This window comes from Scyliorhinus torazame, chromosome 7 (genome assembly GCF_047496885.1).
Source record: "Scyliorhinus torazame isolate Kashiwa2021f chromosome 7, sScyTor2.1, whole genome shotgun sequence".
Lineage (NCBI taxonomy): Eukaryota > Metazoa > Chordata > Chondrichthyes > Carcharhiniformes > Scyliorhinidae > Scyliorhinus > Scyliorhinus torazame.
Window position 1 is genome coordinate 112,947,364 of NC_092713.1, and position 26,926 is coordinate 112,974,289.

Consider the following 26,926-nt stretch of genomic DNA (forward strand, 5'->3'; position numbering starts at 1 on the left):
TTTTTCATTGGAATTGCTTGAGTTCCACGTGGTGTGGATGCTAGCCTATTAACGGATAAAGAATTGGTCCGGGACTGGCGTCAATTCAGTTGTCGTGGAAGTCCACCGATTCAGTCCCAGCATCAACACTTTCTGAATTGTAGAATTCCGCCCAAAGTCTTTGCATCTGAGGCATGTCCAGATCACAGCTTGTTGATTATTTTGTTGCTTAAGTTATATTGCAAAACTGTGATGTTGCAGTGATTCTTCTTTGCCCAACCAACACTGTTCAACCATGCATGGATCTATTGAATCCCTACAATGCAGAAGGAAGCCATTTGGCCCAGTGAGTCTTTGTCAACCCTCCAAAAGAGCACTCGACCAAGGCCCACTCACCTGCACTATCCCCGTAACCCTGTGCATTGATAATGGCCAATCCACTTAACCTGTGCATCTTTGGACACTAAAGGGTAATTTAGCATGCTCAATCCATCTAACCTACACATCTTTGTGGGAGGAAACCAGAGCACCCGGATGTAGACTCAGGAAGAAGGTGCAAACTCCACTCAGTCACCCTAGACCGGATTCAAACCTGGGTTCCTGGTGCTGTGAGGCAGTAGTGCTAAGCACTGTGTCACTGTGCTGCCCTTGGATGTGTCTCTCTAAACAAGCCCTTCAAAGAAAGTATGAGACAAAAATGAGCTGACTGGATGATTGGAGGAGAGAAAATGTTCAGCAAAGGAGGCAGCATGTAGGCTAATTTAACTTTTACAAATGACCAAACTTTCTCTTGTCACAAGGGATTCTGACCCTTAACTAGATATTTCATTCTCCAAGAACAACTCAAAAGTAACTTTTAGCTTTTTTTTCCCGGTCAGATAACTTCTAATCACCGGACTAACTTTCATGGCGTGGTATATCTTAGAGATCCCTTCCTCTAGCCAAAGCTAAGCAAATCTTCCAGCTTCATTTAAACCGTCACAATCTTGGTCTCTTTAATCCTAGTGCAAGCTCATACCTATATTTTGCATGATGAATAGAGTATCTAGTTAACGGTTTGATTCTGGTCTAGGGTGACTGAATGGAGTTTGCACATTCTTCCTGAATGATTAGAGAACTTGCGACCTCTATCTCTCTGCTCTCTCTCTCTTGGTTTCTGCAAACTGATCTTATCTGTGAGGTCCACTGACATCTTTTGGAAAACCGCCCATTCCACAATAGTCTCTGTGAACTCGTGCCCTCTCAAAGCCCATCTCCATGGCAATGTGAATCACATGGACCTTGTGTAGGAACGGTTTCAAGACCTGTGTATTGAGTCAGCTTCCACGTGGGGTTATTCCCTGTGGCTCAACTCAGTACAGAGAGGAAAAAACACATCGACAATCTGGACAAGATGGCTATTTAATCAAGCTTGTTACGTGTACACGGAGACCAGACCTGGATATCTGCCAAGATCTGTTCTGCCGAACAAAGGCCAGAACATAGCTTATACAATTTTCAAAAATCAATAGCCCACCCCAGTTGGACGCGATCCAATCTACGTTTGAACTTCATCAATAGAATTGCAAGCAGCGCATGATTGATCCTCATCCTGACAGCTATGCTTACTAGCAATTTGCTGTGCATTCATTGTCTGTGAGAAGCAGGACAGCAAAACCCGCATCCTTGATTGTTTCACAAAGACAAGATATCAGAAATGACGTCCTTCCCGACAAGTTAGCTATCCTAAATCCCATTTGATTACTTATTACCACTATGTCCTTAAAATACATGTTTAATGGTTAATAATGATTACTCAATCCTATAATTCATCTCAATCCATAATAAAGTAATTTATGTAAAACTACTCCAGTGGCATGCTAACTATTCAGTTTTAAGAGGTATCACCCCCCTCCCCCCCCCCCTTCACCTTGTTTCCAGATAGAAAGGCTGATTAACTATCCTCTTCTAGACCCATAATCTCATTTTATTTGAAATTAAATAGGCAGACTTAACTCTAACCATTTACAGAACCTGACATTCATAATACCTCTCTGGGATTAGGAGACTTAACAGTCTATCCACCATCAGCAGAACCCATCTGATCATTATTTAAAAATGTGAACATCTTGTACCTTTATCCCAGCAAAACAGCCTGGGCCCCCCAATTCCAAGCCACCCAGGCCTGTCAGCCAAATTCTGAACTGGTCACATGATCCCCCACCTTTCCTTCATTTTGCCCGACCTGAAAGAGACTGTCTCAAAACATAGCTATCTTTCAAATGTCATATTTGGAACAATATCTATATCGGGTTCACATATTTGTGGTTAGGTATTGCAACTTTATTCTAAAAGCCAGAAAATTCCCAAATCTGGAAAAGCCTCAGTCCTAAGCATTCTGGACTGGAGAGGTTACTATGTACTTGCATACCTGGGCAAATACAAACAATCTCAGGGGAAATTTAGGGCTCACTTACAAGTGTAAAAATGAGCAATGTATGCTCATGAGAGGAACACTGGCATATCATTATGATCCTTACTGTTTAATATATATGATTTTACAATTGAAAAATATGTATCCTAAACTGCAATAGAAATTCAGAAGGTAATAAATATAAAAAGCATAACATGCATGATTTGTAACTTGATGATAGGATGGAGTTAATTTATATTCTACATCATAACCGGTTTCAGCATTGGTTTGTTCTATAACACAATGAGCATACTTGGTGAAACCATGATAAAAATAGATTTTTTGTTGCTTGTGACTGACTGCCTATACATCATTTTCACATACACTAGTATATTTCTTACATTTTCTATTATTTTAGGAGTCCTCACGGAATTAAGTCTTTTGCTAAAGATAAATTGTATGAACTGATAAATGATCTAAAAGACTGGCATGAGGTGAGTGATTCATCTGAATGATTTAATTGTTACAGATTTTCCCACTAAGATTCAGTCAGACTCAGTAAGTAAGATGACTGTTTCATAAAATTATGGATTAATTGAACTGACACTGAGGGTTGTATTTTACACTTCTTTGCTGGTGGATTTGAAAGCAGGCGGACATGTACAATCCAGCAGGTGGACTTCCCAGTGCCTGCCAGCCCACCTCAAACCTGTCTGAAATTTACAGCGGGCAGGGTTAGCATTGGGTGGCCAGCTCACCCTTCAAACTATTGGAGCCCTTGTGCAGCTGATTAATGGTTACATTAGGGCATCATCCCAGTATTTTATCTGTGACAGGGGCAGGCCTAAGCCATGTGGGAAACCTGGCAGCTTTAGCTGCATGGCTGGTGTCGGGCAAGGGAGGACAGGCCTCCTTTGCGGACCCCCTTTGTCCAATGGAGACAACCCCATTCCCACCTCCAAGTCATCTGACAGCTGGGGCGGGATTCTCCGCAATCGGCGCGATGTCCGCCGATCGGCGCCAAAAACGGCGCGAATCAGTCCGGCATCGCGCCACCTCAAAGGTGCGGAATTCTCCACATCTTGAGGGGCCGAGCCCTCACCTTGAGGGGCTGGGCCCGCGACGGACTGATTTCTGCCCCGCCAGCTGGCGGGAAAGGTCTTTGGTGCCCCGCCAGCTGGCGTGGAAATGACTTTGCCGTGCGGCGCATGCGCGGGAGCGTCAGCGGCCGCTCACGGCATCCCCGTGCATGCGCAGTGGAGGGGGTCTCTTCCGCCTTCGCCATGGTCTCCACTGTGCCCCCACGGCACAGGCCCGCCCGTGGATCGAAGGGCCCCGATCGCGGGCCAGGCCTCCGTGGGGGCACGCGCCCCCCCCAGGACCCCGGAGCTCGCCCGCGCCGCCTTGTCCCGCCGTTCAAAAGGTGGTTTGATTCACGCCGGCGGGACAGGCATTCCAGCAGCGAGACTTCGGCCCATCCGGGCCGGAGAATCGCCGGGGGGGGGGGCCCGCCAACCAGCGCGGCGCGATTCCCACCCCCGCCGAATATCTGGTGCCGGAGAATTTGGCAACCGGCAGGGGCGGGATTCACGCCAGCCCCCGGCGATTCTCCGACCCGGCAGGGGGTCGGAGAATTCCGCCCCATGTGTCTAGTATTACGACCAATACGTCGGCGGCGTCCCCGCACCGATGCTCCGCCTAGTGGGGGGCTAGCAGCCGCACCACGTAAAACACCCGGCTTTGCCTGCAGATACGAATGGAGAATTGCCAGGTCCGTGCTCGGCATGTGCGCGGCGATGACCTGCAGCAGTCACGCCGTACAACATGACGCAAGCTGTGTGCAAACCCGGCCTGCCAGATAGTGCCCCTCTGTAACCCCCCCTCGCCATCCCCGGACCACCCCCACAAGTCCCCCAGCCCCGCCGCACCCTCCCTGGCCAAAGGAATGGCTCCCCGACCGACTGTGACAGCACTGGACACATCCACAGCTGCCACGCGCGGTTGACGAAACCTCAGACCACAAGTCATCCACGCCGTCAGGAAGTCGGCCTATCGGCAAGGGAGCATCGGGGGAGGGCCTTCAGGTGACATCCTGAGGCTGTCCCAACAGCGTGCGGAGTACTCACTGCTGATGCCGTTTTGGAAGGGGCGGAGCACCTAAAAAACGGTGCCGCCCCTGATTTCGGCACCAACCCCTCAACCCCGTCCTCACCCCCACACCAGCCCCTCACCCCACCCTCACCCCCACCCTCACCCTGACACCACCCTCACCTCCACCCTCACACTGACACCACCCTCACTCCCACCACCTGAACAACCCCCCCTTGTCTTGTGTTTTGCAGGACCTGCTGGTAATGGAGTGGGTCCGTCCGATGTCCCCCGCCCCCGCCAATGCCACAGCTGGAGCCCCTCCCATGAAACAAACATTGACGACGAGGGGAGCTCAGATGCCAGCCCTCGACTGAGACTCAGGACATCCCGGAGTCTGAGGATGACACTGATTTCCTGTCACAGCTGTCTCCAGCACCATCCACCATCCCAGAGACACTCACCTCGGTTGGGCACTTTAGTGAAGGGACTCCTGGGACACTATGTGGTGTGCACCACACAGCTGACTGGTAAAGCAGGCGGAGGTAGGAACATCCTAGGGGCCGGATGGTCAGATGCGGGCCGACCCCAGGGACTAGCTGCCGTCCAGACGGGCTTCGGGCTTCTGAAACAGACAGTCCCATCAATTGTGGAGGTGCAGACGCGGAGCCAGGGACTACATGATTGGTTGTTGACGAACATCCAGTAACTGCAGGTGCAGTTGGAGGAGCCCAACCGCATGCAGGAGCAGGAGGTGCTGCAGATAATGCGTGCCGCCCAGGCAGAGAGGGCCTCCGTGACGGCACGGATGCACCTGTGCACCGAGGTCTGTGAGATCACGGTCAGGTCCCCACTCGGCACCTGGAAGGACCCCATAGGGTAAAGGTTTAGGGTGACCATCACCTTGATGGCTACTGGGAGCGGGTATCTTTCCCATACCCCCACGGTGCCAAGTGTGCCATGATCTGGCAGATATGTTGCACTGTCCCCCTGCTGAGCTGGAGTCTTCGGCATGCCCAGTCCAGCAGGTTCGTGAATGACAGATGCAGTCGATACACTCGAGGCCTCATGTGGCACCTCCTTGGCACCTCCTCCTCTTCGGCCTGTTGGGAAGCCTGCTCTCCATACTGGGTGGCTGCCTCCTGTTCCTCTGGGGCATGCTCCATTGCTGCACGCTCCACTGCTGCAGCTTCCTCCTCCTTGAACAGCTCCAGCTTGTACAGCCGCAGGAAGGCCACATTGCTGGTTGAATTCCAATATCCATTGTCTTCAGGTGGTGAGGCCTATATGTTAGCATGGTGCGTACCCCCATGCCCAACCAATTCGAACAGGCTACATGGTGGCCCCGGTTGGCACTGCGGACTCTGCCCCCACATGTCCTATTCCCCCATCTCCACACCCCTGGCCTTTTCGGTGAGGCACCATGGGGGCCTCTGGCCCTGGCGTCTGTCGCTGATGCCAGGGGTACCATCTCTGGCATTGCCCATTCCAGCGGTATGCTCTGTGGCCCGCACCCGGCACTCTCTGTAGGGGCTACAGTGGGCGGTGCACTGGGTGGGCCGCCTGATGCCCCGCCGGTGGGCGGCGGCTAGGTTGGGGGGGAGGTGGTATGGAGGGTGGGGGCACCTATACGGCTGGTGTCACTCTGCAGAACCAGGGGCCAAGGTGGGTGGTCAGTGGGATGCACAGCTAGATGGCTGCTTTGCAGGCCATAGCAATGGCAGTCCGGGCCTGGACACCACCCCAGTCCCGTGGGGTGGTCAACACGGCCACTCGGCCCATTACCCAGTCGCCACTCCCCGACCCTGGCAGGGCCGCCCACGCCGACCAGCCTGGTTAGTGTCCGGCCCAGCAGCCCACAGTCGCGCCTCTCCATGTCCTGCCCCTCTCTCTCCCTCATCAACCATGACACTGGTTTCACAATTTTTAAAAACACAAGTGAACCGTGCCGTTGGGAACTCGGCCCATCGGAGACAGAGAATCACAGAGGAGAATACAGGGTCAGGCCCGCTATTGATATGCAAATGATGTTTATTGTACGTGTGTTCCGGACCGCATTGACGCCGCTGTTGAGGTGACGGAGAATTGCGATTTGGCATCAATTCGGTGCCCGTCGCGATTTTGGCGTCAGCTAATGGAGAATCCCACCCAGTGTGTCTAAATCAGTAGGGAAGAGTCTTGGAAAGTGAAAGACAGGAGTATCTCCATTCAACACGGAAATCAATCCTGATCTAAATTAATGAGGTGAATGGCTCCTACCTTTAGCAGCAATTTGGTTATGGAGAAAAGCCTCCACCGCATCTGGTCCAATGATGCCACCTTCAAAAACAGCGCTTATGACATGTCTTCCTTTTTCCTCAACCAAGGATTCTTCCTTACTGTGGTTCACAGGGCACTCAGCCAGTCCGCACCATCTCTCACACCTCTACCCTTCTCCTTACTCTCAGAACCATGACCAGGTCCCTTAATTTGTCACACCACTTTGTAACTTCCTTTCCATGTGGCACCCCCATCAATGTCACAGAGATACACATTTGTGTGGCATTTGTGATGATCAAATATTGGTCTAAAGGGAAGATGCTATTTAAATTAGATTTTAATTAGTGATGAAGATGACTTTTGAAGGAAGGGCAGTGGATGTTGGCTACATGGACTTCAGTAAAGCCTTTGGCAAGGTCCCTCATGGCAGACTGGTACAAAACGTGAAGTTACACAGGATCAGACTTGGGCTAGCTGATGGATACAGAACTGGCTCGGTCACAGAAGATAGAAGGTAGCAGTGGAAGGGTGTTTTTTTGAATGGAAGGCTGTAACTGGTGGTGTTCCGCAGAGATCAGTGCTGGGACCTTTGTTGTTCATGATATATATAAATGATTTGGAGAAAATGTAGCTGGTCTGATTAGTAAGTTTGCGGACAACACAAAGGTTGGTGGCATTGCGGATAGTGATGAGGACTGTCAGAGGATACAACAGGATATATATCGGCTGGAGACTTGGGTGGAGAAATGGCAGATGGAGTTTAATCCGGACAAATGTGAGATAATGCATTTTGGAAGATCTAATACAGGTAGGAATTATATAGTAAAGGGCAGAACCCTTAGGAGTATTGACAGGCAGAGAGATCTGGGTGTACAGGTCCACAGATCACTGAAAGTGGCAACACAGGTGGCTAAGGTAGTTAAGAAGGCATACGGCATGTTTGCTTGCATCGGTCGGGACATTGAGTATATAAATTGGCAAGTTATAATGCAGCTGTACAGAACGTTAGTTCAGCCACACTTGGAATATTGCGTACAATTCTGGTCACCCCACTACCAGATGGATGTGGCGGCTTTGGAGAGGGTACAGAAGTGGTTTATCATCTGGTTGCCTGGTCTGGAGGGTATTAGCTATGAGGAGAGGCTGGATGAACTTGGCTTGTTTTCACTGGAGCGACAGAGGTTGAGGGACGACCTGATAGAAGTTTACAAAATTAGGGACAGCACAGTGGTGCAGTGGTTAGCACTGCAGCCTCATGGCGCCGAGGTCCCAGGTTTGATCCCGGCTCTGGGTCACTGTCTGTGTGGAGTTTGCACATTCTCCCCGTGTCTGCGTGGGTTTCACCCCCACAACCGAAAGATGTTCAGGGTAGAGGTTTGGCCACGCTAAATTGCCCCTTAATTGGAAAAAATGAATTGGAAAAGAAGTTTACAAAATGATGAAGGGCATGGACAGAATGGATAGTCAGACTCTTTTTTCCAGGGTGGAAAAGTCAATTACTAGGGGACCTCGGTTTAAGGCGCGAGGGGCAGAATTTTGAGGAAATCTGCGAGGAAGTGTTTTACACAGAGGGTAGTGAGTGCCTAGACTACGCTACTGGGGGAAGTGGTAGAAGCAGATACAATAGCGATGTTTAAGAGGCATCTTGACAAATACATGAATAGGATGGGAATAGAGGGATATGGACCCTGGAAGTGCAGAATGGTTTTAGTTTAAGCAGGCACCATGATCAGTGCAGGCTTGGAGTGCTGAAGGGCCTGTTCCTGTGCTGTACTGTTCTTTGTATTCTTTGTAAATGTGATTTAATTTAGCTACTGTCCTAATAAAATAAAATCCTCTAATTTTTCTGACAAGAATTATTTTTGTTTTCCTTAGATGATTACTCAAGATTATGCAAGATATGAGGGGTCATTATTCTTAATTACACAGGAAGAACTATTGGATATGGTCCAGCTGCAACACGTTTGGACTGATCTCAGCTTAACATTGTTTGACCGTCATCGGTGGTCTGCCAATGAGAAAATGCCTGAGGAGATAGCAATGCAAGAATTAAACAGCACTGTGTCAGCACTTTCTAAAAATTACACCATCAGGCTGACAGGGGAAAATGGTATTACTGGAATTGTTTTATGTATACATATTTCTATTTAAGATTGGTTCTATGGTTAAAGAGTTACCTCAGGTTTCTTGTCTCAGTAACTCAGTCAATGAATGGCCTCAGAGAAAAATTACTGAAAGTTGAATTGAAACATCCAAAACAGGAAATTTGCAACCAACCAAATATGCAGCAGCTTTTCTACATGAGGCTTCTTGCATACAACATTGGAATACAAACTTTTATGATGTGTTTATGATGTGTTTCCGGAGTCAGGAGGTCATGTTGCAGCTGTACAAAACTCTGGTTCGGCCGCATTTGGAGGATTGCGTACAGTTCTGGTCACCGCATTATAGGAAGGACGTGGAGGCTTTGGAGCGGGTGCAGAGGAGATTTACCAGGATGTTGCCTGGTATGGAGGGAAAATCTTATGAGGAAAGGCTGATGGACTTGTGGTTGTTTTCATTGGAGAGAAGAAGGTTAAGAGGAGACTTAATAGAGGCATACAAAATGATCAGGGGGTTAGATAGGGTGGACAGTGAGAGCCTTCTCCCACGGATGGAAATGGCTGGCACGAGGGGACATAGCTTTAAACTGAAGGGTAATAGATATAGGACAGAGGTCAGAGGTAGGTTCTTTATGCAAAGAGTAGTGAGGCCGTGGAATGCCCTACCTGCAACAGTAGTGAATTCGCCAACATTGAGGGCATTTAAAAGTTTATTGGCTGAACATATGGATGATAAGGGCATAGTTTAGGTTAGATGGCTTTTGTTTCGGTGCAACATCGTGGGCCGAAGGGCCTGTACTGCGCTGTATCGTTCTATGTTCTATGTTTAGACAAGAGATGGTAGTGTAAATTGTTCATTATCATACAACTCCATTTGCTTTACTGGAATATTCTTTTTTTTTTAAATTTAGAGTACCCAATTCATTTTATTTCCAATTAAGGGGCAATTTAGCGTGGCCAATCCACCTACCCTGCACATCTTTGGGTTGTGGGGTGAAACCCACTCAGACACAGGAAGAATGTGCAAACTCCACACGGACAGTGACCCAGAGCCGGGATCGAACCTGGGACCTTGACGCCGTGAGGCAGCAATGCTAACCCACTGCGCCACCGTGTTGCCCTTTACTGGAATATTCTGACTGCATTTGCCCTCCCTGTGAAGAACACATTATTGGAATCCATTCATTCTTTATCTACTTACATCCAACCTTGCTTTATTGATTCATTTGTTGACGTATAAAATTAAATTTGGGAAAGCAAGTTAAATAGTTCTGTAAATATCTTTTTATTTATTTTCCTTCTCCTTCATCATTTAAATGTGTTTCCTCCTGGTAAACACAGGTCTTTAGGGTACACTGCGGAGTGTTGATCATTATTGTACACATGCTGGTGTTATGGACAGAACGTATGTGCTCCCTTATTGCCTGTGATCAGTATGTTTTGTGATGAAAATGGTGTGTTTTCATATCCTCGGAGATGTTGTGTTCTATGGCTCCCCTGATCATGAAGACATGTGTTTGGCTGTAACAAGTATTTATTCTTAAGCAGTGGGCAGGTAACCAACAAAACTATGTACAGACAATTATATCTAAGTCACTGGAGAGCTACGGTGAGATGCGACTGTCCTGCTGTCCGTCCTGCTACCGTCTCGTGCTTCAGATATATATAACTGGCTCCATGTGTGTCTGGTTCCACCTACTGGCAGGTGGTCATAACTGTCAATACATGTATTGATGATAAGCTTTATACATTGGTACAGTTATGTACATTGGTGCAATTGTATGCAGTTATATACAGATATGCATATGTGTATATCTTCACATCCCCCTTCCTTTGGAGAAAGGTGTGTTTACAACCACATTTCTTGAACATTCTATTTACAGGTTCAGTCTATCAGGCTTGCGCCTAATTCTGGCCGACCGTCTGAGGATGGGCTGGGTTGGTGAACGTGCCCCACCTTCATCAATCGCCAGCCTTTCCCCTGGCACCAGTGCAGATGCATCAGTAATTCCCGGATGTGCTGGACAGTCTGTGTCTTTCTCCAGCTTGGGATTACACCCAGACTCGTCTGCCAGGTTAAGCACAAAACGCCGTTGTACTTTGAGGCGCTGCGTCGGTTCTGGCGCAGAAGTGAGCCATCCTCAATAAACACCATTTATGAGTGTGGACCCGTGGCTGATGACACCTATTTGGAGGCCACAGTCCGATGCAGACCCGCTACAACGACAGCCATACAGCGACTAGGACTGTGATCGAGTGGTGCTTCAGCCTCCTGAAGATGAACTTTAGGTGCCCTGGAGGGGCCTCCAGTACGAGGCTAAGAAGGTCGCCTGCATCGTGGTGGCCTCCTGCATCCTCCACATCGCACAGCAGAGGGGCAATGTGCTGGAGGAGGAGGATGATGAGGAAGGGCAGGCCTCATCCGATGAGGATGTGGGGCCCGGGAGGCATGGGGGGCCGCACGACGTGTGCACCAGGGCCAGCGCGCACGGGACGCTCTGATCGCCTCCAGGTTCACCGAGTAGGAGGGAGGGGGTGAAGGGGGGGTGCTGGCCAGGGGCATGGACACCACATCCCAACCCCACCCACTCACTTCCCACACCGCCCAACCGCACACCCCTCTGTTATACATACCTGCGGCGCTATGAGCTGGGGGGGTCCTGGGTTGGCAGTAACAACGGGTCTGGTCCATGGGGTGGAGAATGATGACAACCCGCTCTGCGATGAGCTCTGTTGCTCCACATCGTATGACAATGTATGACTCAAGCGCACGGTAGCACCTTCCACATGGGTGATCCCTGCATGAGAGCTGGCCAGTCCGTCGCACATCGAATCCCTGGGGTGGGGGTGCTGGGATGGTAGTGGAGAGACCGCTCCTTCCACAGGGCCTGCACTGGTTCCCCCCCTACTCCCGGCCAGCCCAGACCAGCCCACCCCCACACCCATCAGACAGCACCGAGGAAGGTTATAACGGTGGTAACAGGTGTTTATTGTGACGAAATATATAACGTCTATGCCCTAGCCCCTATAACTAAACTGTGCTCTGCATCCGTGCCAACCTAACTGGTGTGGCCTTACAGGCCTTAACGCTACACCTAAGTGGTTCCCCAGATGGTACAGCAGCAGTGGAGGTGGCCTGCTGTGACTTCTGCCCTGCGACATGGGTCCTCTTTGGCGCATGTCTCCTGGGCGACCCGGCCTGGACAGGGGTGCGAACGGAGGGTGTGAATGGAGCCATCCACTGAGTTTCCCCCATCACCTGGAGACCCACTTTGGTCTCGACCAGTGTCTGCACACACGCGGTCATGGAACACAGGGAGTGGACCATCTCCGCATGTGACTGCATCACACTCCGACTATGCCACAACCATGTGGGTATGTGCCACATCAGCCAGTGACTGGGCCACCTCCCACTGGGACAGATCCACCCCGCCCAGTGTCTGCGCAACCATGGTCTGCTGTGCCACTGCAATGTCCAGGTAGCTCTGGTACATGGCTGCCTGTGAGAGTGCAGCCCTGTCCTGGGCCTCGGCCACCACCTGCACAGAACGTAGTTGGTGGCCGAGGCAGCACCTCAGACACCGCCCCCCTCTGTCCCTGGTGCATCTGGTGGGCAGCGAGCAGAACAGGGCGACACCCACGCCACCCAGTACACCCAAGCAGCGAGCGGGCCCATCCAGGTTGGGTCGCTCCAGGACACGCTGATCTATAGTCAAAACCATCGCCACCAATGCCACCCATGCGGTATTGGCCTGGGGTGCACATATGGCTGGTTCCACACCCTGCTCCTGCATGCAGATGGACTCTTCCACCTGCACCTGCAGGTGGTGGATGCTCGCTGTCATCCCATCTTGTGGTCCCTGGGTCTCTGACTGCATCTGCACTGTGGCTGGGACTGGATGTTCCAGAAGCCCGGAACCCGTCTGCACGGCAGCTGGTTCCTGGGGTCGGCCTGCCCTCTGACCATCCGGCCCCTTGGCTGCTCCAACCTCCATCTGCTGTACTGGATGAGATGTGTGGTGCGCACCAAATAATGTCCCAGGAGTCTCTTCACTAATGTGCCCAACCGAGGTGATAGTCTCTGGGATAGTCGAGAGTGTTGGAGACAGCTGTGACGGAAAGTCAGTGTCATCCTCTGACCCGAGCTCCATGGTGTCCTGCGCTTCGGGCGGAGGGCTGGTGTTCGGGCTGCTCTACCCGTCAGTGCTCAGCTGTGTGGAGGGCACCAGCTCTGTCACTGGCTGGGGGCGGGTGGCTCCAGATGGACAGGCCCCATCTCTGGCCGGTCCTGCAAAACACAAGATGACATGTATGATGAGACAGCGGGCTGGGGGTGAGGGGGGGTGAAGCTGGTGAGGGGGTAAGGGGCAAGATGGGTGTGGGGAGGGGTGTTGACACATGTGTCATGGGCAACCGCAACTCAATGGAGGTCTCACTTGCTCGCCCGTGACCACACTCCACCCTGGCGACATCTTATTCCTCTGGGCCGCCTGCCACGTTCAGGGCCCTCTGCTCGGGCACTATGAGGGGCCGCAGTTCTGCTGGTCCCGCTCTGGTTTTTTCCCCCTCCCGGCAGTTGTGCACGGCCTTCTCCTGGGGGAGGGGGTAAACACATACGTAACAGAACAGGACATTTAGACGGTCCGACACATGCAGCCCAGGGGTTGGGTGGATGGTGGCTACGGTCATCAGGTCACCCGGCCATGGCGGATGGCATACAAGCTGGCATGTGGGGCAGGGTGGGGGTTTGGCCGTCCCCCGGGGTGGGGTGGAGCCGTGTTACGGGTATGTGGGGGGGGGGCGGATTAGTGCCAGGGGCACGGAGCAGCCGACTCACCCTGGCCACCCTGAGAAGGTTGTGAAGTTTCCTGCGGCACTGCGAGCCAGTCCTGGTGACGTTGCCCATGGCGCTGACTACCTCTGCCACCTGCGCCCCAGGCAAGGTAAACAGTGGCGCCTGGCAGCCTTCCTCCTGGGTCAGGGTACAGGGTCATCCTTCTCTCCTCCACGGCGTCCAGGAGGGTGTCCTGCTCAGCGGCAATGAACCGTGATGCAGCTCTCGTTCCAGCCATCTTGTTGGCTGGGACGGTATGTATGGGGGAAAGGACCGTTTAAGTGCTGCTGAGGCATTTGAGCCTCATGCGTGCCAATCACGGACCCGACAAATCCAGCACCATTTTTCATGGAATTGATTGCGTTCCATGTGGCGATGGTGCTAACCCATATAAAGTAGCTAAATCGGTGCAGGGGTTGCGCCGATTTTTCTGTCGTCAAACGCCACACATCCTCAGCTGTCAACACCTAGCCTCAGAAATGGAGAATCCAGCCCGTGGACTATGGCACCCTTCATCCGGCCCAGACATTCCTGGAAAACCTCCGGATATTAATTCAACACATCATAAAGATTTCCGATGCCCATTCGGAAGTTTTTTTCCAATCGAGTTGAAGGACTCAACCAGCCTCTTTCTAGTAAATTTGGACCATGTACAATCACCAGGGGCAGGTGGGGACCACCTACTGTCAGTACGTCACCGGTGTCATGGTGGTCCTCAAAATTTTCAACTGTTCCCCCATATAGGTGGCCAATCAAGCCTTGGTATCCCATAGGGTCAGCGGAAGATTCCCGTACACAGATGTTGAAACTTGCGGAGATTTACAATGGAGACAGCAGCCCCGGTGCCCATCTCCTTTGGTACTGGGTGTTCATCAACCTGGAAAATAATGCAAATCGGTGCGACCCTTGGAGTTGAAACACAGTTCAACTGTCTCAAGCAGTTGTCGTCATCCTCCTGGGTGTCATCCAGGCTGCTGTTGCGGGCAATGTGCCCTGCGCTGCAATGGGCAGCCCTGACCCTCATCAGACCCTCTACCACAATGGCAGCAAGGTGACCGGCTCTCACCGTCATCCTCAGGCAAAGTCTCAAAGATCCCTCCCCACCCAGCTTACCAACTTCCAACTTCTTTCATCGGGAAGAAGGTACAAAAGTCTGAGAACACGCACTAACAGAATCAAAACAGCTTCTTCTCTGTTGTTACCAGACTCCTAAACAACCCTCTTATGGACTGATGGACTCATGGACGATCTGATCTCTTCACACATGTTCTCTACTGAGTAGTACTACACTCCTGTATGCTCCACCCGATGCCTGTGTCTATATGTTTACATTGTGTGTTTTACGTTTGCCCTACTATGTATTTTCTTTTCATGTACAGAATGATCTGTTTGAGCTGCACTCAGAACAATACTTTTCACTGTACCTCGGTACACGTGACAATAAACCAATCCAATCCAACAAATCCTACCAAGCTGCGGCACAAAAACTGAACTCTGCCATGAACCTGCCTCGGGGGCTGCTCTGTTGGAGGGAATCTGGCCGGACCCGCACCGTCCCGTGACCGATATGGAGTCCGAATGGAGGGGCGGCTCAAGCTATGCACACCATAATCAATGGACCCGTGCAGTTCCTGTACACCCTCCTCCACGAGTTCGCAAGAGAGGGAATGATAAATGTTTCGTATCAAATCCAGTGTAGTTTCTGCAAACAGCTTCTGCTGGTGTGTGGCCGAATTATTGATACCACATGTGAATCTGTCCCTTAACATTTCTGAGAGGGACGGCCTGAACTCGCAGTGCTCAGCCAAGTGCCAAACAAGTTAAAAAGTCTGTAACCGACTGACCAGGAGAGCGTATCACAGTGCTAAACCGGTACCTTTGCATAGTCACAGACAGCTTGGGGTTGTAGTGGTCCAAAACGATTGCCACTCATCGAATGACGTGGTATCCGGTGCAGCTGGGTAAGTCAAACTTTTGATTGGCCCAAATATCTGGGCCCTACAGGTGGTCAGAAGGAGAACGTTTTGTTGGTCTTCCCCCAATATACTTTGGTTGCTTGGAAGAAGTATCTCATGCGCTCTGAATACTGATTCCAATCCTCCAGCCCCACATTGAAGGCATCCAATTTACTGAACAATGGCATTTTATAAATTACGACGTACCGTACTCAAGACCAACTTTTGCCGGATATGCGAATCAATGGGCAAATCCGCCAGTATAATAACTCTTAAGTAAGCTGTCATTAACGAAGATCAATTTATTTACATATTTATAGTTATATGCTTATCACAGCATGTGCAAACCAGTGCAAACCTTGCTGGGAGGATAGGTCTCACCAGGCCCTGAGTTGGGCCTCTTTTATCCCCTGCCTTAATGAGCCCAGGTGGTTGACCTCCACCCTGTACCTGGGGAACTCGGACTCCACAAGTCCCACGGGGAGATCAATGGTTGTTTCCGTGTGGTTCTCATGGGGGTTATAACACTTTCCTAATTACTTGCTGGACCTGCATATTAGCCTTTTGTGATTCATGCACTAGGACACTCAGATCCTTCTGCACCTCAGAGCTCAGCAGTTTCACATCATTTTGATAATATGCCTCATTTTTTATTCCTGCCTGCCAAAATGGACAATTTCACACTTCCCCATTTTATACTCCATTTGCCAGATCTATACTCATTCATTTAACCTATCTGTAGCTTTTTGTAGCTTCCTATGTCCTCTTACAACTTACTTTCCTACTTATTTTTGTGTCAATGGAAAATCATGCAACCATCCTTTCAATCTCTTCATCCAAGTCATTTATATAAATTGTGAGCAGTTGAAGTCCCAACACTGACCTAGGTGGCACACCACTCGTGACATCTTGCCAACCTAAAAATGGCCCACTTATACCTACTCATGGTTTGCTCAGTTGACTGGACAGCTAGGGTGGATCAAATTGATACCCTGGGTTTCTAGTCCCATCCCAGCTGAGGTATATTTGGGACCTGCCTCCTTGTCCTCCCTATACAAGAGATAGTGGTACTGTGGGTCAGACCTGTCTTTGAATAGAAAAGAAGATGATTTTGCTGAGGAATTATAGAATGTGGCCATGGGACTACTAATGATCCAAATGGATTGCTGTTTTTTTTCACTTAAAGTTAGCTCTGTCAGTAGGCAGGTCTTTTGCTGACAGAGCTCTGCCAATGTGGCTATGTTAATTTCTTGCAGGAGTTGCACAATAGAAACCTGAGGTACTTCACCAAGGTAAGGGATATAGTGCATTACAGTATTTCAAAATTCATAATAGGCAATGTAACTTGTTTGATTTGCTGCCGTTACAGCTGAAAATGAAAATGGCATTAAAATACTTAAGGTTTTCATCTGGACTACCAGACTACCATTTATCGGCCATATGCTTGTAAGCGTGGGAAAAAGATCCAAAAATGCATTTCCGATTCAGTGTTCAAATTATTACACATTCTTAAAAAGAAAAACCTACATTTATATACTTCCTTTTGTATAGTGTATTTTATGACTTCAGGATATTCCAAAGTACTTTGCAACCAATTCAGCACATTTAAAGTGCATTCACTATTGTAAGGGCAGTCAATTTGCACAAAGTAAGGTAATGACCAGATTATTTGTCTTGGTGATGTAGCTTTAAGGATAAATATTGGCCAGAACCCCCTGCTTTTCTTGGAATTGTGTTACGGGTCAGGGTTTAAAGAACACCGAAGTATATCATGGAGTTCACCTGACCTGCAGCTGTTAATAGATTTTGGTTATGAGGAGCACAAGGGCCCACCCTCCAGGTGTTATGCAACAGAGATCTTAAGTATTTTTAAACAACACAATGTTTATTCTATGAATCCAGTTAACATTTTATAAACACACAGTAAACATCTTATCAACTACCAACACAAATACCCCCTCAAAGATACAGTACTCTATAGGTAACCCTTAATAACTTTCCTAACAACATCCATAAGCCAAACACCCTTTTTCTACAAAAAACAGTAGGTTTGAATTCCTTACAGACAATAGGTATTACTTTGAAGTTATCAAATGGTCTGGAGACATTCTTTAGCATTCAGAGAGAGAGACAAAAATACACCTTCTTTGTTTGAATGCAGCTCCCAACTGAAAACGAAACCAAAAACTCAGAGCCACAAAGCAGCTTCCAGCTCAAAACAAAAGTAAAAGACAGAATCACAGCTCCACCCATACAGTGACATCACTGCAGCCATTTGATAAAACACACTTTTCTTAAAGGGACCCTCACATGACAATTGTGTCATGGGATCAATGCGTGCACCTGAGAAGGTAGACAGGACCTCAGTATATTCGAAAGGTGGAACTTTCAATGGAGCAGCACTCCCTCAGTACTGTACTGGAATGTCAGCTTGCACTATATGTTTATATCTCTGTGGGGCTTCTAATTCGAAGGCAAGGATGCTACGACAGAGACAAGACTAGTACCTAATACTTAGATCTACTTACTATGATATTAACAGCTTGAACATGCTACAACAAAATAAGACATCAGGTTATGTAGTGAATTGGAGCATTATCTTTTCGAACCAGAGATTGCGGCTTCAATTGGGCCACACTGATGGAACAAAATTCTTTGCACCACCTATAAGGATCCTGCATAAAATAAGCTGATTCAATTTACTCCCAGGTTACAGTACATATGTAATTTATTTGTGATAATATTGCAGGGATTTTTACCTGTAGTTATTTTTAACAGGCACTGCTTGGTATATAATGAAGCTACAAGACATGCTTGAATCCTGCCGAGTTAAATTCGACTATGCCAATATGGAAGATATAGGACTGATAGAATTTGATTTACTGACTCTTAATGAGCAGTTTCCCACTTTGGTCCAGTTACTGCAGGACGCAATAAATCTGGCAGAAACGCCTCAAACGGAGGAGTCGAGAAAGAATAAGGAGACATACATCAGGTATTATTAACTCCACAAATTTACTTCTCTGAAGAATAATCATCAACCTAAAGCATTAACTTCTGTTTTTTTCTTCACAGATGCTTAGTATTTCCAGTATTGTTGCTACTGGAATGGTGTTTCAACCTCTCTCTCTCTCTGTCTCTCTCTCTGTCTCTCTCTCTCTCAAGTAGCGAGCTTAGCATATGACTGACTGATGTGAATGATAATCATCATCTACTTCATACAATAGCATATCCCAACTGCTAACCCTTCATACTACAACTCTTGCCAAGTATGCTATCAATTTTCAAGACATATGAAACTATGGGTGGTGTGGATGGCACGACGGTGGCACAGTGGTTAGCACTGCTGCCTCACAGTGCCAGGGTCCCTGGTTCAATTCCAGCCTTGGATGACTGCGGAGTGTGGAATTTGCACTTTCTCCCCTTTCCGCATCTGCATTGGTTTCCTCCGGGTGCTCTGGTTTTCTCCCATGGTCCAGAGATGTGCAGGTTAGGTGAATTGGCCATGCTAAATTGCCCCTTAGTGCCCAGGGATGTGCAGGTTAGGTGGGGCTATGGCGATAGAGTGGGGAAGTTGGTGTAGGTAGGGTGGATTTTCAGAGGGTCAGTGCAGACGCATTGGGCTGAGTGACCTCCTGCAGATTCTATATATTCAACTATTTATATTACATTTCTGTAACTGCTTTTTTACAACTACTGATTCTACCCAACTCCAATTTTACTCTTCCCAACTCTCCCCAAATCACAGTTCTAGGGATTCAATCTCTACAGTATTCTTGGCCCTCAGTGAAGATTTCTTGGAGACATGCGAGCCTTCTTCTTTGTGTTGGAGAGCATCATCACCAGAATGGGACAACAATTTAGTGGCATTGCTGGAAAGCAGAGGGTAGGTTTCAGGGTGGCTGAACTGCCAGGACAATGAGAACTTTTCAATAAAAGACTGGTCCAGTTGAGAAGATTGAAGAGCATCGGCCTTTGGACACTTTGGGACTAGAAGAGAAGAACTCAAGACTCTGAGGAGCTTGATATTCCCTTGAAGCTTCTTCTTAGGCAATACCTTGGGGCAAGGATGATTTGCTTCTACACTAAAAATGAGTTCTCAGGACACTGAGGAGTCCACTGCACGACCTACAGACTCTGTCACTGAAGGGGCAGTTGGTGGTTGGAGGAGCGGGTGGGTGGGGTGCCTAGGTTATTATATGTGGGGTGCCTAGGTTATATGTGGGATGCTCAGGTTATTATATGTGGGGTGCCTAGGTTATTATATGTGGGGTGCCTAGGTTATTATATGTGGGGTGCTCAGGTTATTATGTGTGGGGTGCCCAGGTTATTATATGTGGGGTGCTCAGGTTATTATGTGCGGGGTGCCCAGGTTATTAAGTGTAGCGTGCTCAGATTATTATGTGTGGGGTGCTCAGGTTATTATGTGTGGGGTGCTCAGGTTATTATGTGTGGGGTGCTCAGGTTATTATGTGTGGGGTGCTCAGGTTATTATGTGTGGGGTGCTCAGGTTATTATGTGTGGGGTGCCCAGGTTATTATGTGTGGGGTGCCCAGGTTATTATGTGTGGGGTGCCCAGGTTATTATGTGTGGGGTGCTCAGGTTATTATGTGTGGGGTGCCCAGGTTATTATGTGTGGGGTGCCCAGGTTATTATGTGTGGAGTGCCCAGGTTATTATGTGTGGGGTGCCCAGGTTATTATGTGTGGTGTGCCCAGATGATTATGTGTGGGGTGCCCAGATTATTATGTGTAGGGGTCCCAGGTTATTATGTGTGGGGTGCCCAGGTTATTATGTGTGGGGTGCCCAGGTTATTATGTGTGGGGTGCTCAGGTTATTATGTGTGGTGTGCCCAGATGATTATGTGTGGGGTGCCCAGATTATTATGTGTAGGGGTCCCAGGTTATTATGTGTGGGGTGCCGAGGTTATTATGTGTGGGGTGCTCAGGTTCCTTTCCGTACTGATGGTTGCCTTCAGCATGATCTCGATGATGAAACTCGAGGCGTTCAGCTCCTTCCCAGATGCTTTTCCTCCACTTCTAGTGGTCTTGGGCAAGGATACCCAGATTGCAGTAGGGATGGTTCACTTTTTCAAGGAGGCTTTGAGGGTGTCCTTGAAACATTTCCTCTGCCCTCGTGGGGCTTGCTTGCCTTGTCGAAGTTATGAGTAGAGCATATGTTTTGGGAGGCTCATGTCAGACATGTGGATGATATGGAGCTAATCGAGCATGATCAATGCTTTGATGCTGGGGATGTTTGTCTGAGTGAGAACACTTATGTTGGTGACCCCATCCTGCCAATGGATTGGCAGTAAGTTGCGGAGGCAGCAATTCCAGCCTTGGATGACTGTCTGTGTGAAGTTTGCACTTTCTCCCCGTGTCTGGTTGGGTTTCCTCCGGGACTCCGGAAGCTGTCAGGTTGGCAGTGAGGCTCAGGCTGAATCGGGCTCTCTTATCACGGTCTTTATGTGCCTCAGCATTGACTTTCCAGTGACATTGTTTCTGTTGCCGTTGTTACATTGATGTTAATCGCAGAGCAGATTAGATGATTGTCCATCCAGCAGCACTCGGCTCCTGTTATGGCGCAGGTGATAGACACATCCTTGCGGTCCCTCACTCGGACGTTGATATAGTTAAGCAGGTGCCAGTACTTGGAGCAAGGGTGTTGCCATGAAGTCTTGTACTTGTCCCTCTGATGGAACAAGATGTTGGTAATGACTAGGCCGTGTTTTAGGCATTTTGTCTGGAACAGCATACCGTTGGTATTGGTTGAGGGCATCAACCTAATGAAGGGAGTTCCTGGACCCCCCAGTGTGTGCAAGGTGACATGCGTTCCATCTATTTCACCCTGGACCTAGGGCAACCCGGCGATGGGGGAGAACCCTGCTGCCTGGGCATCTTGATGGGCCTAGTCCAGGTCACAATCTATGTAGTCAGCAGCTCAGGCAAACAGGACATTCGTGACCTCACAGATACACTTATGGGCTGATGGCTGGGATATGCCGCACAAGTCCCCGCTCAAGCCCTGGAATGAACCGAGACGTAAATGTTCAGGGTTGCAGCGACCTTGATGGCCACTGGGAGCGGCTGTCCTCCTCCTCCACATGGTGCCAAGTCCACAAGGACATGGCACAGGTGCCGCACCGTCCCTTTGTCGAGGCAGAGCCTCCTGAGCACATGCTGCCCGACATCTCTTCAAACAGCCAGCGACGCCTGTACACCTTGGGCCGTTGCCAGCCTCCCCCTCCGGGTTCCTCATTGGCCTGATGGGCGGCTGAGTCCTTAAGGTGTGGGCAGACCCTTGCAAATGGGCTGCCACTCAGAGCCTCTGTCGACGATGCTGCTGCCTTGTCAAGCATCTGATTCCCTGGACTGGCACTGCCACCATGAGGGCAGCTGCGGTGGCGGTGGCAGTCCTTACTGTGATATCTGAAAGGAATTGAAGAGGGTGTGAGATCGACAATCCATTAGAGCTTCTACCCCGGTGCCCTTGAATTCCCAAGCATACCCCACTCTTACATCCCCTGCCATCTCTCAGGGTGCTATCCAATGAGCCGATTGTGCTGGGGGACCCTACCCTGCACACGCACCCCAACCACAGCAGGGGCCCCTGGACATCTGACACCAGGCCCCTGCCGAGAACAGCACTGGGACCAGACTCGGGTACCACCCCTCCTGCACCTCCGAATCCACACATCCACCCTCTGGTTGCAGGGGTATCCCCAGTGCTGCAGCCCAGCTCTTGGGCATTCGATTGTTGACTGCTGCTGTTGTGGTGTTGAAGCCTCTAGTGTTTAAGTAAAGTGTCCATGCCTCACAGTCAGATTAGGTGCTAGGTGGTATCACCTGCCTGCGACATGGCACATCTACCCACAGGAATCCACTTGAGAACATTTTGGATGGGATTCTCCATCCAGCGACAACGGAATCGCTATTTGCGATTGGGCGGAGAATCGCACGTCAGCCAGAAATCGAGGTCGCGTTGGGCACCCAGCAGATCGCCATGCTCGTGCACCTCGATAGTAGCGTGGATGCATTCCACGGCACACGCTGGCATGGGCACACAAATTGTACAGTTACCATAAGACCATAAGACATAGGAGCGGAAGTAAGGCCATTCGGCCCATCGAGTCCACTCCACCATTCAATCATGGCTGATTTCAACTCCATTTACCCGCTCTCTCTCCACAGCCCTTAATTCCTCGAGAAATCAAGAATTTATCATCTTCTGTCTTAAAGACACTCAACGTTCCGGCCTCCACCGCCCTCTGTGGCAATGAATTCCACAGACCCACCACTCTCTGGCATTAGAAATTTCTCCTCATCTCTGTTCTAAAGTGACTCCCTTTTATTCTAAGTCTGTGCCCCCGGGTCCTAGTCTCCCCTGCTAATGGAAACAACTTCCCTACATCCACCCTATCTAAGCCATTCATTATCTTGTAAGTTTCTATTAGATCTCCCCTCAACCTCCTAAAACTCCAATGAATATAATCCCAGGATCCTCAGCCGTTCATCGTATGTTAGGCCTACCATTCCTGGGATCATCCGTGTGAATCTCCGCTGGACCCGCTCCAGTGCCAGTATGTCCTTCCTGAGGTGTGGGGCCCAAAATTGCTCACAGTATTCTAAATGGGGCCTAACTAATGCTTTATAAAGCTTCAGAAGTACATCCCTGCTTTTATATTCCAAGCCTCTTGAGATGAATGACAACATTGCATTTGCTTTCTTAATTACGGACTCAACTTGCAAGTTTACCTTTAGAGAATCCTGGACTAGGACTCCCAAGTCCCTTTGCACTTGAGCATTATGAATTTTGTCACCGTTTAGAAAATAGTCCATGCCTCTATTCTTTTTTCCAAAGTGCAAGACCTCGCACTTGCCCACGTTGAATTTCATCAGCCATTTCTTGGACCACTCTCCTAAACTGTCTAAATCTTTCTGCAGCCTCCCCACATCCTCCATACTATCTGCCCCTCCACCTATCTTTGTATCATCGGCAAACTTAGCCAGAATGCCCCCAGTCCAGTCATCTAGATCGTTAATATATAAAGAGAACAGCTGTGGCCCCAACACTGAACCCTGCGGGACACCACTCGTCACCGGTTGCCATTCCGAAAAAGAACCTTTTATCCCAACTCTCTGCCTTCTGCCTGACAGCCATTAGTGGCCTGACCCGCTAGTCTCTGACCTCCCACAATGCTCCGCCTCCACCAGGTGGAAGCTGCTGAGGGTGTGAGAGGAGGTAAGCCAAGTTCCCAAAGGTGCAACCGCGGGCTGCTAGCCATGCCAATCATCAGCCCAAGCCTTAATGTTGCCCAGGTCTTGCTACATAAAGACACGGACTGCTTCATGGGCAGCATGGTAGCATTGTGATTAGCACAGCTGCTTCACAGCTCCAGGTTGCCCTTCGTGTCCAAAAAAATGTTAAGTGGGGGTTACTGGGTTATGGGGATAGGGTGAATACGTGGGCTTCAGTAGGGTGCTCTTTGTCAGGGCCGGTGCAGACTTGATGGGCCGAATGGCCTCCTGCACTGTAAATTCTATGATTCTATGATTCATAATCTGAGGAGATGCAAATGGTACTAAGCGTGGTACAATCACCAGCAACCATTGCCATCTCTGCCCTTTTAAGGAGTGGATGAAACAGCTGAAGATAGTTGACCCTAGGACGCTACCCTGAGCTACTCCTGCAGCGATGTCCTAGGATTGAGAGGCCTCCAACAAACAGGACCATCTTCCTTTGAGCGAAGTATGGCCCCAATCATAAGAACATAAGAACTAGGAGCAGGAGTAGGCCATCTGGCCCCTCGAGCCTGCTCCACAATTCAATGGGATCATGGCTGATCTTTTGTGGACTCAGCTCCACTTTCCGGCCCGAACACCATAACCCTTAATCCCTTTATTCTTCAAAAAACTATCTATCTTTATCTTAAAAACATTTAATGAATGAGCCTCTACTGCTTCACTGGGCAAGGAATTCCATAGATTCACAACCCTTTGGGTGAAGAAGTTCCTCCTAAACTCAGTCCTAAATCTACTTCCCCTTATTTTGAGGCTATGCCCCCTAGTTCTGCTTTCACCCGCCAGTGGAAACAACCTGCCCACATCTATCCTTTCTATTCCCTTCACAATCTTATATGTTTCTATAAGATCCCCCCGCATCCTTCTAAATTCCAACGAGTACAGTCCCAGTCTACTCAACCTCTCCTCATAATCCAACCCCTTCAGCTCTGGGATTAACCTAGTGAATCTCCTCTGCACACCCTCCAGTGCCAGTACGTCCTTTCTCAAGTAAGGAGACCAAAACTGAACACAATACTCCAGGTGTGGCCTCACTAACACCTTATACAATTGCAGCAGAACCTCCCTAGTCTTAAACTCCATCCCTCTAGTAATGAAGGACAACATTCCATTTGCCTTCTTAATCACCTGTTGCACCTGAAAACCACCTTTTTGCGACTGATGCACTAGCACACCCAGGTCTCTCTGCACAGCAGCATGTTTTAATATTTTATCATTTAAATAATAATCAGTGGAGAGTCTTCACCCTGATTCCATTTAATTCAATTTCCTTTGACTCCTTGATGCCACACTTGGTCAAATACTGCCTTGGTCAAGCGCAACCAGTCTCACCTTGCCTCTTGAGTTTGCTTTTTTGTCAATGTTAACACCAAGGCTGTAATGGGATCAAGGGTGACCCTGCACACCCCAAATTGACCATCAGTGAACAGGTTATTGTGTTGTAGGTGTGCTTGTTAGCACTGTCGATGAAATCTGCCATCTTTTGTTGATGATTGAGATTACTCTAATGAGGTGGCAATTGACCGGGTTGGATTTATCTTGTGTTTTTGTGCACAAGACATATCTGGGCAATTTTCCACGTTGTCTGGTGAAAGCCAGTGTTGAAGCTGTACTGGAACTACTTGGCTATGTTGTCAGGGCCCATAGCCTTTGTAGTATACAATGCTTTCAGCCATTTTTTGATATCATGTGGGGTGACTTGAATTCACTGAAGACCATCATCTGTAATGCTGGGGCCAGGTGGACACTAATTTTCTGACTGAAGGTGGTTGCAAATGCTTCAGCCTTGTCTTTTATACTGTTGTGCTAGGCTTCCCCACAATTGAAAGGGGATATTTGTGAAGCTCCCTCCTCCGGTTAGTTGTTTAATTGTCCACATCTATTTACAACTTGATGTGACAGATTGCAAAATTATGATCTGATCTATTGGCTATATGACTAAGGGCAATTTAGCATCGCCAATCCACCTAAACTGCACATCTTTGGACTTTGGGAGGAAACTGGAGCACCCAGGGAAAACCCATACAGACACTGGGAGAACGTGCAGACTCTGCATAGACAGTGACCCATGCCTGGAATCGAACCTGGAACCCTGGAGCTGTGAAGCAACAGTGCTAACCACTGTGCTACTGTGTATAAATCTCTGAAGTTGTGTAAGTAACCTCTCAGTACAAGTCCCGTGATTAAATTCTTTGAAGTGAGCAGGCAAAAAAGCATCTATTCGGGTGGAATACTTTCCTATTTCCCTATAATGTCTTAAACCCACTCAATTTAGGGTGTGTTCTCAGTTTACTTTTACTGGTCGATGAGCTTCTTGAATGAGACGTTTACCCAATAGCGGAGGGAAAGTGCGGCGAACCTGGCCCGGGCGGTGGACTCGATTAAGGCGGTGGTTGGCCGCGTGGAGCCAAGACTGATGACCCAGGGACAGGCGATCCACAGGCTGGAGGAGCAGGCGGGGGAGCAGGAGGAACAGTCCACCTTGATGGCAGCAGATATTGGGCTGATGCAAGACCAGCAGAAGCGACTGCTGGAGAAAGTGGAGGAATTGGAGAACCGTTCTCGGAGGCAGAACATCCGGATCATGGGTCTGCCGGAGGGAATCGAAGGATCGGATGTGGATGTGTATGTTGGGAAGATGCTGGAGAAGCTGCTTGGGGAAGGTGCGTTTGACTGGCCGTTGGAGGTGGATCGGGCCCACAGGGCACTGATGCCCAAACCCCAGGGGGGTGAGCCGCCACTGATGGTGGTACGATTGCATCGGTTCCTGGACAAGGAATGCATCATGAGGTGGGCCAGGCAGAGAACCAATGCACTTGGGAAGATGTCGAGAGTCGGATGTACCAAGACCTGGGAGCAGAGCTCGCAAAGTGGAGAGCAAGCTTTAATAGGGTCAAGTCAGCCCTGTACAAGAAGGACGTAAAGTTCGGACTACTGTACCCGGCTCGCCTATGGGTGACCTATGGGCGCAGGGAGTTTGGCTCGGCGGAGGAGGCAGCGGACTTTATGAAGGAGAAT

The 26,926-nt window shown here is 49.2% G+C and overlaps 1 protein-coding gene across 2 annotated transcripts in view; it reads left to right on the plus strand.

Annotated features, from left to right (window-relative positions):
* The window catches only part of axdnd1 (axonemal dynein light chain domain containing 1), a 486,782-nt gene that overhangs the window by 237,075 nt on the left and 222,781 nt on the right, over positions 1 to 26,926 (plus strand). For both annotated transcript variants that reach the window (XM_072511281.1, XM_072511280.1), the window contains exons 16-18: positions 2,790 to 2,865; positions 8,594 to 8,828; positions 18,388 to 18,604. In XM_072511281.1, the coding sequence (XP_072367382.1) occupies positions 2,790 to 2,865; positions 8,594 to 8,828; positions 18,388 to 18,604 (528 nt within the window). The remainder of the gene's footprint in view (positions 1 to 2,789; positions 2,866 to 8,593; positions 8,829 to 18,387; positions 18,605 to 26,926) is intronic.